Source organism: Panulirus ornatus, chromosome 64 (assembly GCF_036320965.1).
Source record: "Panulirus ornatus isolate Po-2019 chromosome 64, ASM3632096v1, whole genome shotgun sequence".
Lineage (NCBI taxonomy): Eukaryota > Metazoa > Arthropoda > Malacostraca > Decapoda > Palinuridae > Panulirus > Panulirus ornatus.
In genome coordinates, this window is record NC_092287.1 from 6,074,648 (window position 1) to 6,089,061 (window position 14,414).

General features: G+C 50.3%; 1 protein-coding gene across 18 annotated transcripts in view; it reads left to right on the top strand.

Moving 5' to 3' along the window:
• The window catches only part of LOC139746171 (uncharacterized), a 254,221-nt gene that overhangs the window by 165,822 nt on the left and 73,985 nt on the right, over positions 1-14,414 (top strand). For 2 of the 18 annotated variants that reach the window (XM_071657055.1, XM_071657057.1), the window contains one exon: positions 9,296-13,184. The exons of 12 other annotated variants lie outside the window; for them this stretch is intronic. In XM_071657055.1, coding sequence (XP_071513156.1) covers positions 9,296-9,906 — 611 coding nt within the window. In that variant the 3' untranslated portion in view covers positions 9,907-13,184. Of the gene's footprint in view, positions 1-5,128; positions 6,410-6,432; positions 8,904-9,295; positions 13,185-14,414 lie in introns of those variants that run through there. 4 more of the 18 variants (XM_071657070.1, XM_071657073.1, XM_071657067.1 and 1 more) reach the window with 3 other exon arrangements.

Here is a 14,414-nt window from a genome sequence, read left to right on the forward strand (position 1 = left end):
GGGAGTCTGGCAGGTGTAGGGTCAGGTGTGGGAGCCTGGGTGGTGTAGGGTCTGGTGTGGGATCCTGGATGGTGTAGGGTCAGGTGTGGGAGCCTGGCAGGTGTAGGGTCAGGTGTGGGAGCCTGGGTGGTGTAGAGTCTGGTATGGGAGCCTGCCAGGTGTAGAGTCTGGTGTGGGAGCCTGGTATGTGTAGGATCAGGTATGGGAGCCTGGCAGGTGTAGGGTCTGGTGTGGGAGCCTGCCAGATGTAGGGTTCTGGCAGGTGTAGAGTTCTGGTGTGGGAACCTGATATGTGTCTAGGTCAGGTGTGTTCTGGTATTTACAGCTAACGTAGCCAGTATGTTGGTCAGGTTAATAGTGCTCGGCTTCGTTGTTCGAGTGTAAATGATATTCTGTGGGACCGCGGCTGAATTATGTAGGTAGTGATTTAGAAGGGATTTCAGTATATTCAGGTCATATTCGGAACGTGAACTTCATTCCAAGACATTCTAGTCCATATTGATTGTGAAAGAAAATGTAAACTTCAGTGTTGGAAACGAATTTTGAGAGATACGACTGGGGATTATATATATATATATATATATATATATATATATATATATATATATATATATATATATATATATATATATATATATATATATGAACAGTTTGTAGAGCAGTGGCCTGTGGTCGAGAGGCTGGATGTTAATGGGGGTCACCACCAGGGAAATGGATGTGGCCTGACTGACGGACGAACCCGGAGCGGCAACTGTGGTGTGTTGATCAGCATCACCAGACGATCAACGTGGAGGCAGGTGCACCCACCCTCCTCCCTCACTTGATCTTCTTGGGCGTCGAACTGCATTCCCCCCCCCCCCCCCCTCTCTCTCTCTCTCTCTCTCTCTCTCTCTCTCTCTCTCTCTCTCTCTCTCTCTCTCTCTCTCTATATATATATATATATATATATATATTATATTATATTCAGTATCACTTCTCCCCAGCCATCGCTCCCTGTCACGCCGGCATGTGGCTGGGTCGTCCATATTCCCCTGAGCGACCGCTGGCTGCTCTCGTGAGCCGTCAGCATTTGTCCCTGACAGTCACCAGGGGCGGCTGCGTTCGACCCATGACTGGCGCGGGCCGTGACTCCTGCTTCCCATAGTACATTTTTTTTTCTTTCTTTTTGGAGACCCGCCACAGTCCCTCGAGCAGTGAGAGCTATACCTCACAGTGAGAATTAGTAGTTATACCTCACAGTGAGAGTTAGTAGTTATACCTCACAGTGAGAGTTAGTAGTTATACCTCACAGTGAGAATTAGTAGTTATACCTCACAGTGAGAGTTAGTAGTTATACCTCACAGTGAGAATTAGTAGTTATACCTCACAGTGAGAGTTAGTAGTTATACCTCACAGTGAGAATTAGTAGTTATACCTCACAGTGAGAATTAGTAGTTATACCTCACAGTGAGAATTAGTAGTTATACCTCACAGTGAGAATTAGTAGTTATACCTCACAGTGAGAGTTAGTAGTTATACCTCACAGTGAGAATTAGTAGTTATACCTCACAGTGAGAATTAGTAGTTATACCTCACAGTGAGAGTTGTCCCTCACGGTGATTTTATGAGATTATAAAGGTGACGTTAGACAGAAATGATGAGCGCAGTGCAGCTTGGAAACCACAAGAGCCGCACGCTACAGAGGAAAGGGGCTGGGTTGGGTGGGGCAAAGAACGTGTCGAGGTATGGCCCTTCCTTCCCGTCAGTAGGAGGAGCTGTTATGACTGTGTTGACCCGAGGTGGTGGGCCACCTAACAGCCCGCGCACCAGACGTGCGCCAGAGTGTGCGACATCCCCCACAACTGTAGTGGACTGACGGTAGGCTGGAAATAGGGCGGTCTTGAATATGAAATAGGAGGAAGCGTGGATGGGGATAAGACATAGGAGAGATCTTGTAGACGACGATGTTGAGGTAGATTAGAATGCAACACCTTAGGTAGACGACGATGTTGAGGTAGATTAGAATACAACACCTTTGGTAGACGATGATGTTGATGTAGATTAGAATGCAACACCTTTGGTAGACGACGATGTTGATTGTAGATTAGAATACAACACCTTTGGTAGACGACGATGTTGAGGTAGATTAGAATACAACACCTTTGGTAGACGATGATGTTGATGTAGATTAGAATGCAACACCTTTGGTAGACGACGATGTTGATGTAGATTAGAATGCAACACCTTTGGCGAGGCTGTATCATTAGGGGGGCCACAATCTTTTTGAGAAAACTCACCTCAAGGGAGAAGGCTGCGCTGTTTTCAGTCGCAGGGAAATGTGGACTGCTTTGTTATTGAGAAGTCCTTTGACAAACACTGTGCTCCCAGCGGCACAGCTTCGCCGAAAGCAACTTTTCACTTACAGTGTAACCTTGAGCAGGTGGAGTCCAGCGAATTTATACACACACACACACACACACACACACACACACACACACACACACACACATATATATATATATATATATATATATATATATATATATATATATATATATATATATATATATATATATATATATTATCCCTGGGGATAGTGGAGAAAGAATACTTTCCACGTATTCCCTGCGTGTCGTAGAAGGTGACTAAAAGGGGAGGGAGTGGGGAGCTGGAAATCCTCCCCTCTCGTTTTTAATTTTCCAAAAGAAGGAACAGAGAAGGGGGCCAAGTGAGAATATTTACTCAAAGGTTCAGTCCTCAGTTCTTAACGCTACCTCGCTAATGCGGCAAATGGCGAATAGTATGAAAAAAGAAATATGAAATATATATTGGGAGGTGAGTTTGAATGGTGAGAGGCTGGAGGAAGTGAAGTGTTTTAGATATCTGGGAGTGGATCTGTCAGCGGATGGAACCATGGAAGCGGAAGTGGATCATAGGGTGGGGGAGGGGGCGAAAATTTTGGGAGCCTTGAAAAATGTGTGGAAGTCGAGAACATTATCCCGGAAAGCAAAAATGGGTATGTTTGAAGGAATAGTAGTTCCAACAATGTTGTATGGTTGCGAGGCGTGGGCTATAGATAGAGTTGTGCGCAGGAGGATGGATGTGCTGGAAATGAGATGTTTGAGGACAATGTGTGGTGTGAGGTGGTTTGATCGAGTAAGTAACGTAAGGGTAAGAGAGATGTGTGGAAATAAAAAGAGCGTGGTTGAGAGAGCAGAAGAGGGTGTTTTGAAATGGTTTGGGCACATGGAGAGAATGAGTGAGGAAAGATTGACCAAGAGGATATATGTGTCGGAGGTGGAGGGAACGAGGAGAAGAGGGAGACCAAATTGGAGGTGGAAAGATGGAGTGAAAAGGATTTTGTGTGATCGGGGCCTGAACATGCAGGAGGGTGAAAGGAGGGCAAGGAATAGAGTGAATTGGAGGGATGTGGTATACCGGGGTTGACGTGCTGTCAGTGGATTGAATCAAGGCATGTGAAGCGTCTGGGGTAAACCATGGAAAGCTGTGTAGGTATGTATATTTGCGTGTGTGGACGTGTGTATGTACATGTGTATGGGGGGGTTGGGCCATTTCTTTCGTCTGTTTCCTTGCGCTACCTCGCAAACGCGGGAGACAGCGACAAAGTATAAAAAAAAAAAAAAAAAAAAAAATATATATATATATATATATATATATATATATATATATATATATATATATATATATATATATGTATATATATATATAATATGAAAAAATGATCAGTGCATAGAAAAAGATGTTTTAGTCACCGCTTTTTTCTGAATTTCTTCTTTGTCATCTGTTTCGTGGCTTGGGTCATTATGGTCGGGGTTCTGGGGGCAATGTGAGGTGGCGTATGGGGCGGTACGCAGGAGGTGGTGGCTGACAGTGTCGCCAGCTCGCCGTGTGAATGATTGCTGGTTACGTGAATGAAACCCCTGGAGGACGACTATACTGGGTATCTTGGCATGACCTCTGACCTGACCTAGAGGGATGATATGAAAACAATACTTGCCGTGTTATAGCCGAGGCGTTTTGCCGTCCTGCTCAAGGGATCAAAGCTTTGTATTTACCTGGGGTAATGTCGCTTCGTTACGTTCATCCGGATGGGATGTCGTGTGATGACTGACTGCTTTGGCCACGCAGCCAAATTATCTTAAGAGCTGATATCAGCTAAGAAAGAAAGCGAGAGAGAGAGAGAAAAGATAATGCGTTTTCTTATATGTATTTTGGTCCCTTAATGCAACTTCGGAAGGGCAATAGAAAGACGACTGTTATGGGTAGCGTTCAAAGACTCTGGGGAGAGAGACTTGTGGGATGAAGTTACTGGGTGTCTTTGTGAGCAGCTGATGTAGTTGGTGTGGCATTTGGTTGACGTGTGGGTTACTGAGCTGTAGTAGTAGTAGTAGTAGTAGTAGTAGTGTTAGTAGTTGTAGTTGTTTGATGTGTTTACACGTGTTGAGGTGAACGTTCCTCGTGAGTCCTGCTGGCTCCTTATGTGACGTGTAGTGTTCTCTGTGTGTGTTTCACGTCCTTCTCAACCCCATATGACTATGGTACCGTCCTCCCGTGGCACGACCTGTCAGCACGACGGTACGACTTTAGGGTACTAATGGCCCGGCCAGACCTCGGTATTATACACAGAGGTCGTACCGTCGTACTTGAGGGGCTGATGGAATGGTTTTGATCATACATACATACATACATACATACATGACGCGATTCATGTTGACAGATATAAGGAAGGCACGTGGTAGTGATGTATCTGTGACACTCTGTGACGTATTGATGAAAGGAATTGGTGAGGCGTTGATGGTTAACCTTGCACTGGCCATGGAGGCAGCTGGGTCCTGAGGGAGGCTGGGAGCCCGGATATATATATATACACACACAGGGATCTTGGGCTCTTGGCTCCCCACCTGGACCAGCTGGTTGTGTGGTAGACATGTTGGTTGTTGTGAGGGTGAGGCGTGACGTGTGTTCTGGTGTTCCCGTCTGCCTGACCTGCCCCCTGCCTGCCTGACCTGCCCGCCTGACTTGACCCGCCCTGCCCTGCCTGCCTGCCTGCCTGCCTGACCTGCCCTGCACGCCTGACCTGCACCTACACTCGCCCTCCCTCACCCCAGCTGTTTTCTTCGTGTTGCAGGTGAAGGCGAGGAGGCCAATGTGTGCAGGTTTTGCGGCAAGGTGTGCAGCAATCGCTACAACCTGAAGAAGCACGAGCGGGACATGCACTTGAACCGCGGCGCCAAGTTTGTGTGCGATCTGTGTAACCGTCAGTACAGCTCACTCAACAGCCTTCAGGTCCACCGCAGCAACTCTCATCCCACTGGGGTCGTCCGCAGGAGGAACTCGCTGAGTTCCTTGCACATCAACCTCGCACAGCAGCCACAGCAACCCCAGCAGCCACAACAGCCACAGCAGTCGCAGCAGCAGCAGCCACCGCAACCACAGCAGCCGCCACAGCAGCAGCAGCCGCAACAGCCGTCGCTGCAGCAGCAGCATCCTGTCCCTCACCATCAGCCTCAGATTAAATATCATCCCGAGGAATATCCGGCCATGTTGGCGCGGGAGGAGCTGCTGCCGCAGCCTCTGTACCAGGTGGAGGGCGACCCCTCCGACGCCGCCGCCATCGCCGCCCTCTTCAGGAAGACCCTCAGAACATGAACCCAGACGGGTTAGGTCCAGTCCTGGTGCTCTCTGGCTCCTGGGGTGCCGGCGGCGGCGGTCAGGGTTGCCACACCTAGGGGGAGCACAGCTCACTGAGGAAGCGCCATTGACACAGTGTCCAGAACCATAGTTGCCATCTTGGCAAGTCATCAGACGACATATTTCATAAATGTTGGATCAAAAAAAAAATTCAGTTGTGGAGGTAGTGTGAGGTGGAGTGTTGCTTGTGTGTGTAGACTTGTGCAGCCTCCCCAGCCTGGATGCCTGGCTTTTCTCTTTTTTTCTTTTTTTTTTTTAATCCTGTAGCTTGACATCCTTCACAAATAAGTTTTTAGTTTCATGATTTTCTTGTGGTTGAAAAAGAAAATTTTTTGAAGGCAGTGTTCTAGTTTTTTTTGTGTTATTCCTTGATCGTGTGTACCGAGGAAGTTGTAGCAATAGTGGAACGGAGCAGCTAGTCCTTATATTGTATGTACTTGTACATTACCTCAGTTATTCAATTTTTCATCAGTATTATGACTGAAATACTTATTTTTATATCTCTTGGGTAATGTTAAGGCCATCATACATTTAGCTGATGCTTTTTCTTTCCCCCCTTTTGGAGCCACATTCATTAACACAAATGTTTGCCCGAAAAAAACTTGTTCGTTGTCCATATGGTTTGCTGGAAGGAGAGTAAGACGTGTCTCCTGCACGAGGGGTGCTGGGGGAGGCGGCGCTCACCACCACCACCCACCACCCTCGGCGTGTCCCCAACTGATGGTCGGTCGGCTGTTTCAGGCGGAGGGCTCAGGATGGTCTCGGCGGCGGCGGCGGCGGCGGCAGTAGTGAGTGCCGAGTATGACGTTGGGGCGTCGGTGTGCGAGCTGCCCTCCAACCCGCCGCCCTCGGCCCACGGCGACTATGGCGCCCCTCCGCTGGCCGGCCCCGGCCCACCCTCCCTGCCCAACCTGGAGGCCACCTCCCCACAAGTGAGCTTTGGCACCGACCCCTGCGGAGGCGCCGCCAGCAGCAGCAGCGCCACCACCACGGCCGCCGCTTCGCTCACCGCCCTGGGCTTCACCCCGCCGGCCGCCCGCAGCCGACCGCCCACCGGGGAGGAGGTGGCCTGCGGCGTGTGCGGCAAGGTGCTGTGCAACAAGTACGTGCTGAAGACGCACCTGCGGGACATGCACGGGCCCCGCCAGAGCCACCAGTGCCCCGTGTGTCACCGCATGTACGCCTCGCTCAACTCCCTCCGGGCACACATGAGCGGCACTCACAAAAAGCCACAGCAGCAGCCTCCCCTGCGCTACTAGCTCCCTGAACCACACCCCAGCTGGAACACCACCACACCTTGCCCTCCTGGGGCGCGCTCCACCACCACACACCCCAGACCGCCCTATCCAGCCCTCCTGTAGTACACCTACACCACCACTTACATGTACACCTTGTCCTACCTGTGGTACACTACACCACCACATACATGCACACCTTGCCCTCCTGTAGTACTCTAAACCACCTGTACAATCTGCCCTCATGTGGTGGCACCACACCGCCATACCCTACCACATCCTGCTCTTCTGTGGTACATCATACCGGCATACCCAGCCATCCTCACTCACATTCTGCTACACCTTGCCCTCCTCTGTGTCACCACACTGCCACATCCTGCACCCTGTGGTGCACCAAGCCTCTACACCCTGCCGTCACGTTGTGCATCACACTACCACACAATGTGCTACACCACACTCATCCTCTCAGTCCTCCTGTGCTTCACCACACTTACCACCACAGTCTTTCCTCCTTTGGTGCTACGCTATCATACCTGGCCATCCTGTGGTACCACACACCCTGTCCCCTTGTGGTAAAACTACATCGCTCCACCGTACCCCTCTTGCGGTGCATCACCGCCACAGTCTACCTTCCTTCGGTACACCACACCCTCTTCTCATGTGGGTAACTCGATATCAGCACACCTTATATACCTTACCCAGGCGGGGTACACTCCAACACCAGACTTCTACACCCTGCCCCCGGTCTGGTATACCCCATGAGAGTATACCTCCCCTCCCCCCCCCTTTTTTTTGGAGCGCCCCCGAGCCACCATTACACCCCTCCAGCTCTTGTGTGCCAGGAAGCCCAGATCTGTAGTGGTAAAACGTATGATGCACGTGGTCGGCTGGAGATTGGTTACACGTGGTCGGCTGGAGATGGTTACTGATGCATTGCTGGTATTGTGACGACGCTCTGAACCACGTGTGTGCTTGTGTGTGTGTGTGTGTGTGTGTGAGTTTATGCGTGTGTGGTTGGCACAGCACCTTAGCCAGCTGACGATGATGCACAGTTGACAGTGATTGGTTAGTGTCGCGTCCTTGACATACAGCCTCAGCTGGGAGGGACGAACTCTACTGTCAGCATTCACTTTTTGTCCTCACGGAATGGTTTGAGAAACTTGGCTCCAGTTGGCCATGCACGTTTGTGGTGTCATCTGATGTCGGGGGGAGGGAAGTTGCTGTCCTCTTTCGCCTGAAGTACGTGTTAACACTGTGTACGCCGATGGCATGGCCGTAGTACTTCGGGCTGTCGTTGTAAATGTGAGGAGATGAAAAGTTCCTTAACTCTGGTATGTTCCTGTCATTTTGGATTTTTATACTAGTGACCAGACGAAGTGTGCAAATGTCTCATGATCTCTGTCGTGTGTGTGTGTGTGTGTGTGTGTGTGTGTGTGTGTGTGTGTGCAGAGGTCAGTCTCACAGCTGATCTGCCACCAGAGGGGAGCCGGTGGCGGGTGGTGGGACCCACCCAACCCCACCCAACCCCCAGTAGCCCGCCGCGGCTCCGCCAGCCTTCCTCAAGGTTCCTGTTGTCACCTTCACTATTTTAGTCATCCGTGCAATGTTCGTAGTCCTTAAGTAGCGTATTAATTCTCAGTTGGATAATAATGATGATATTTAATGTACATGGACTTTTATAAAAGAAGCTTTTTGTGTAGCAGAGCGGTAGGAAAGTGTGTGAGTGCTTGTGCTTGGGGGGTAAGTGCCTCTAAGCCTGTCGTTTGTGGCAAGCTGAGTGTGTGTGTGTGTGTGTGTGTGTGTGTATGTGTGTGTGTGTGTGTATGTGTGTGTGTGTGTGTGTGTGTGTGTGTGTGTGTTAGTTGATAATCAAAAGTATTATACTTTACCAAGTTTTATGTTTGCAGTGTAGGACAGTATTGTGTTAAGTGCCAAACCAGTGTAGATTATTTTACAGTGAAATAAAAGTATTATATATCATTTATATCATTAACCAGTGTATGACAGTCTTATTATACATTATACTGTGACCTGCTTCAGTGTTGAGCACGACGCCGCGACCCGTGCCATTTCCCAACCCAAGGGTCGTGCCGTCGTACTGATGGGGTTAAACGTAGTAGCTCTTCTGCTGCAGGGTTGTGTGTTTGTAGGCGGGTTGGGGGAGGGGTGAGCTGCTGCGGTGGGAGTCACTGGTTGTGGGTGTCAGGGGTTGTGGGCGGCAGATGGTTGTGGGTGGCAGGATAACAACAAGTTGGCGGGTGAGAGAGAGAGGCGCGCGCGGGCGGGGTAACGCTAACTAACCCAATTGGGGGGAGGGGGTCGCAGGTGACCGCCGCCCGCACTCTAAGGTGTGTGTTTTGCTGTTTCAGGTGGGCGGCGGTCACTGCTGCACACGGCGTGCGTCTGTCCGTACTGCAACAAGGTGATCAGTAACAAGTACAATCTCAAGACGCACATACTGGACAAGCACACAGTGCAGACGGAGCGCTTCCCGTGCGAGCTGTGCGGCCGCGTCTACTCCACCAAGCACTCGCTGGCCACCCACACCTCCACCGTCCACCGCGGTGACCGTGCCGCCCACCACCACCACCACCACCATCACCACCACCACGCCCGCGCCGCCCACCCCTCGCCCGCCCCACACCTCCCGCTTCATCCTGACACCAGACAGCAACAGCAGCAGCCGCAACAGCAGCAGCAACAGCAGCAGCAGCAGCAACAACAGCAACAGCAGCAGCAACAGCAGCAGGCCATCACAGTGCCTGAGGCACTGCAGCCAGAACCTCGGGTGTCCGTGGGCTCTGTCACAGTGCCGACCATGACCTCGTCAGGGAGCCAGGGGCCCTCCCTGGCCGAGGTGGCGGCACAACTGCCCCCAGCACCGCTGGAAGGGGGCCCCACACACGAGCAGATCCAGGCAATGGCCCAGAGTCTGGCCCAGTCGCTGCCCTCTTTCCAGTCCTTCCCCGGGCTGGAGTAGCCCACAGTGTCGCCAGGACCCCCCCTCGTGTGATACACCAGTATTGAATTGTGATATAGAACGTGTGTGGCCTGGCTCATGAGATGCCCTCACACACACACACACACACACACACACACACTCACTATAAAACCTCCCTCACCCTGTAACACACATAGTAATGACACACACACACACACATACTGACGCGCCTGGCCAAATCACAGTATATATATATATATACATGTATATATATATCTATCTCTCCCAGCACCGAAGTGTCATCCTTATACTGTCAGTGTACATAGTTCATTAGATCCTGTTCGTAAACATTGTGTAGGATGGAGAGCGTCCGGTGTGGATGACACGGCCTGTATCCCTCCCTCCCTCACCTCCCCTCTATCCTCTCAGCCTGTTCGCTTCCATTCTATAAAGTTGTATATTTCATACATTGTTAGTTGGTTGATGTTCATACCTACGCCTTCGTGCTGGCACGGCCCCGCTGGGGGGTAGTGTGTGGTGTGGCTGTGGGCAGGATACCATGATATGAGTGGTTATCGGTGGAGTCCAGCGGGCGAGAGGTGAGGGTGGTGGCCGGGTGTCGGGGTATTGTTACCCCAGTGTGTGTGTGTGTGTGTGTGTGTGTGTGTGTGTGTGTGTGTGTGTTTGTGCCATATAGAGCGTGTCCGGCACACACACACACACACACACACACACACACACACACACACACACACACAGCCACCACTAAGCACTAAACCCATCCCCATCTCCAGCCCGCTCCCACGTCTTCTGTCGTGGCTCCTCACCACCCCCGCCGCCAGAAAATGTTACTGATGCTTCAGCTGTGATCTTACTTTACGTTAAAACTTAGAGAACTATATATTTTGAACGTGTAGCACTAGTATGAGTGATTCCAATATACATATATAAATCGAGTACTTTACTGCGCGAGTCGGGATTCAATTGCCCGGCTCGCCACACGCACAATTACAACACCAAGCCCTTGCTTTCAAGAAGAAAACCTCCAAAACACGGCGCTCTGAGACCCTTGCGTACGATGGCATGGCCTCACCCCTCTCTTTTTTTATTTTTCTTTTTTCTTTTTGCCTTATACCCTCCCTAAAAGGCCATGAGGGAAACTAGGCCAGCGTACGCAAGGGGTTTATAACCCTGTACTAGTTCCTTTGGCTACATCATGTCTGTTGCCTTATGCCTGAGAGAGTTAGCGGATGCGTCCACCTCCCTTGCCTGTCCCTGCTCCTGCCCTTCCCCTCCACACACACACACACACACACACACACACACACACACACACACACACACACACACCAACGGTGGAGGCTGGCGCTCTGGACGCTGGTGTGACGGCATCGCTTAGTACCCGGACTTAGTGGGGGAGGGGGTCGGTCTCTCTATCTCTCTCTTCACCGAGCAGAACATTAATGATCATGTGCCATACTCTCAGTAGCTTGTGCTCTCGACATGGGTCGCAGAGGATAAACTGTCGACGGGGCGGAAAGATGATATATGGAGAAAGGCAGGAAACGCCATTGTGTAGTTGTGGTGTTAAGGGAGTGAAGGTGAGTGTGAGGTGGTGATAGTGAGGTAATAAATACCAGTGATGGTGGTAGTGAAGATGTGTGTGTGTGTGTGTGTGTGTGTGTGTGTGGTAGTGAAGATGTGTGCGCAGGATAACAGGTAGTGAAGATGATTGTGTGTGTGTGTGTGTGTGTGTGTGTGTGTTGTGTGAGGTGGTTTTACCGGGTGATGAGATAATAGGTGCTGAGAGTTTTATGAGGGGATCAAGGTATGTGAAAGGGTGATGATAGGGTGAGTGTGTAAGATGGAGGTAGTGAGAAGGTGGGGATAGGGAGTTAGTGTAGGGGGTGCATTGATAATGAGTGTGTGAGGGGGGGATAATTATGATGAAGTGGTGGAGGTGGGGGTGTGTGAGGTGATAGTGAGATAATGAAGGTCAGTGAATGAGGTGGTGGTAATGAAAAATGAGTGGGCGCTGATGATAATGAGGTGAAGTTGATGGCTGTTGAAAACTGCGATAGTGGATCTGAGTTGGTGAAATACATTGGATGAGAGCCCGAGGGGAGTTAGATGGTGGTGGTAGTAGTGTGCGTTGGTGATAATGAAGTAGAGATGGTGATTGTGGGATGGTGAATTGTAGTGTGAGGTGGTGGCAGTGAAGGCACCGGATGGTAGCGATAATGATTGAGGTTATGGTGATTGAGGTTGATTGAAGTTGTGGTGATAGGGAGCGAAGGTGAGAATGTGAGATGGTGATGGCGAGGGACTGGAGACGCGAGGCAATAATGATGAGATAGAGAAGGTGATTAAGTTGACAGTGAGGTAGTTTAGGTGAGTGAGGTAATGATGAGGTAGTGAAAGTGCGAAGTGATTATGATGTGATGAGAGATGATTATGAGGAAGTGAGTGTGAGTGAAGTAATGATAGGTAGTAAATACGAGTTAGGAGGGGATAATGAGGTACTGAATATGAGTGTGACATGGTTGATAGTTAAGGTTAGTTAAGGTACGAGCTTTTGAAGTGATTAGTTGGGGGGGGGGGGGTATTGACTGTATGTAACGGGAATAGTGAGGGGGGTGGGTGATGATTATAGTGAGGTAGATTGAAGTAGAGAGTAGCTAGATGATGAGTGAGGGAGTGTGGGATGGTGATGATGGTGAAGTAGATTGTGGTCATGATGACAGAGGCAGAGTGTAGGTTGATAGTGACATGGTGATGCGATGATGGTCATGGACGAGTAACATGGTGATGACAGATAGTGTAAGGTAGATGACAGAAAGGTAGATTGTGGTGATGAGTGAGGTAGTGTGTGTGTGTGTGTGTGTGTGTGTGTGTGTGTGTGTGTGTGTGTTGCTGTGATGACAGAAGGTCGGGTAGGTGTAGTGGTGATAACTACTTTGTGATAGTGACGATGAGGTCGGATGTGTGAGTTGGTTATGACAGGTGAATGTGTGTAGTGATGCTAGACGATGAAGAGTGTGTGATGGTGATGAACAATGTGGTTAGGTTAGCGTGAGGGGCAGGGGGTTGGTGGCGTGAGGGAGGGAGGGGGGGGTTGGCTGAGATTGGCCCATCCATATAAACCTTCCCCAACCTCTCTCACCTCAGCTGCCACACTCTTCTCTCGCTATGAAATCCAGATGCTTCCCTCTTCCCGCCCGCTTTAAGCCGTTCTCATGTTATTATTATCATTATTATTATTATTATCATTATTATTATCATTATTACTACATATTAATAAAAACTATTTTAGCTAACCCATTTGTATATTTGTCCTACATTATCTGTTGTCTCCACGGACATTAGACAACCCAGACGCTCGTACAATACGGGAGTTGGCATGTACAACGATTGCACTGGTGGTGGCCATCTAGGGTGTGTGTGTCTGTGTGTATGTGTGGCGGGAAAAAAAGAGGGTAGATGGTGGAGGTGAGGTGGCCAACAGTGACTTCTATATCACGGGTGTCTCTTGCCCCTCCCAACCTTTGCTGCTGTGTCGCACCTGACCAACCCTCCCTCTCCGCAGTAACCTTGTGGTGTAACTAGAGGAGTGTTAGTAGTATTAGCAGTAGATCAGGGTACGAGGTCCTTGACTGACGAGGGCATGTTTAAATTCGTTGCAGGGGTGATAGTGGGCGCGGGCGGCGGCAGTGGGTCAGGATCTTGGGAGGGCCCCGCCGCGTGCCCGGTCTGCCTCAAGGTCCTCTCCAACAAATACAACCTGAGAACGCACATGGAGGACAAGCACTCCCCCCTGCAGCACGTGTTCCCCTGCCCCATATGCCAGCACGTGTACAAGACGCGCAACTCCCTCCACAACCACTTCTCCATGCGGCACCGCGGACTTAAGATGCCCAAGATGTGAACCGCTGTCGCCCCCCTGTGTTGATCTTAGACCTTCCGATCGTTCGAGGTCAGACGGCAAGCCTGTAGTACCGAACAGAGGTCAGGTCACGGTCTTTACAGCGTTTTGCCTCCTGTCAGAAACACTTTCAGTAACAAAGGTGTAGCGTGGTACTGAGAAACACTCCAAAAAAAAAAAAAAAAGAGGTGCACATGGCACTAGAAACACCATAAAGAGAGATGTAGAAGCGTGGCTGACCTGAACACGGACCTGACCCGTCGTTGTTTGCGTTAACATTAGTCCACGAAGTATTCCTGATTTGTACTCCTCTGATATTTTAAGTACAGTAATTAGATACAAATTTCATGGGGGGGAAGTCGTAGTGTAGTGGGATACGAATTGTGATGCTAGGAGTGTGGGTTACTTGTAGAGATGAGTAGGGCGAGGTGAGCGGTGCGTGTAGGGCTGGCGGGATGACTGGGTGGGTGGTGAGGGCAGGCGAGGTAACCTTGTGAGTCTCCCGGATATTGCTGCTCGGCCCCCCAACTCCCCACACACACACACACACACACACACAACTCACCCCCCACCCACCCACCCACCGCCCTCACGCCCGCCCACATGGCCCCACACCACCTCTTAA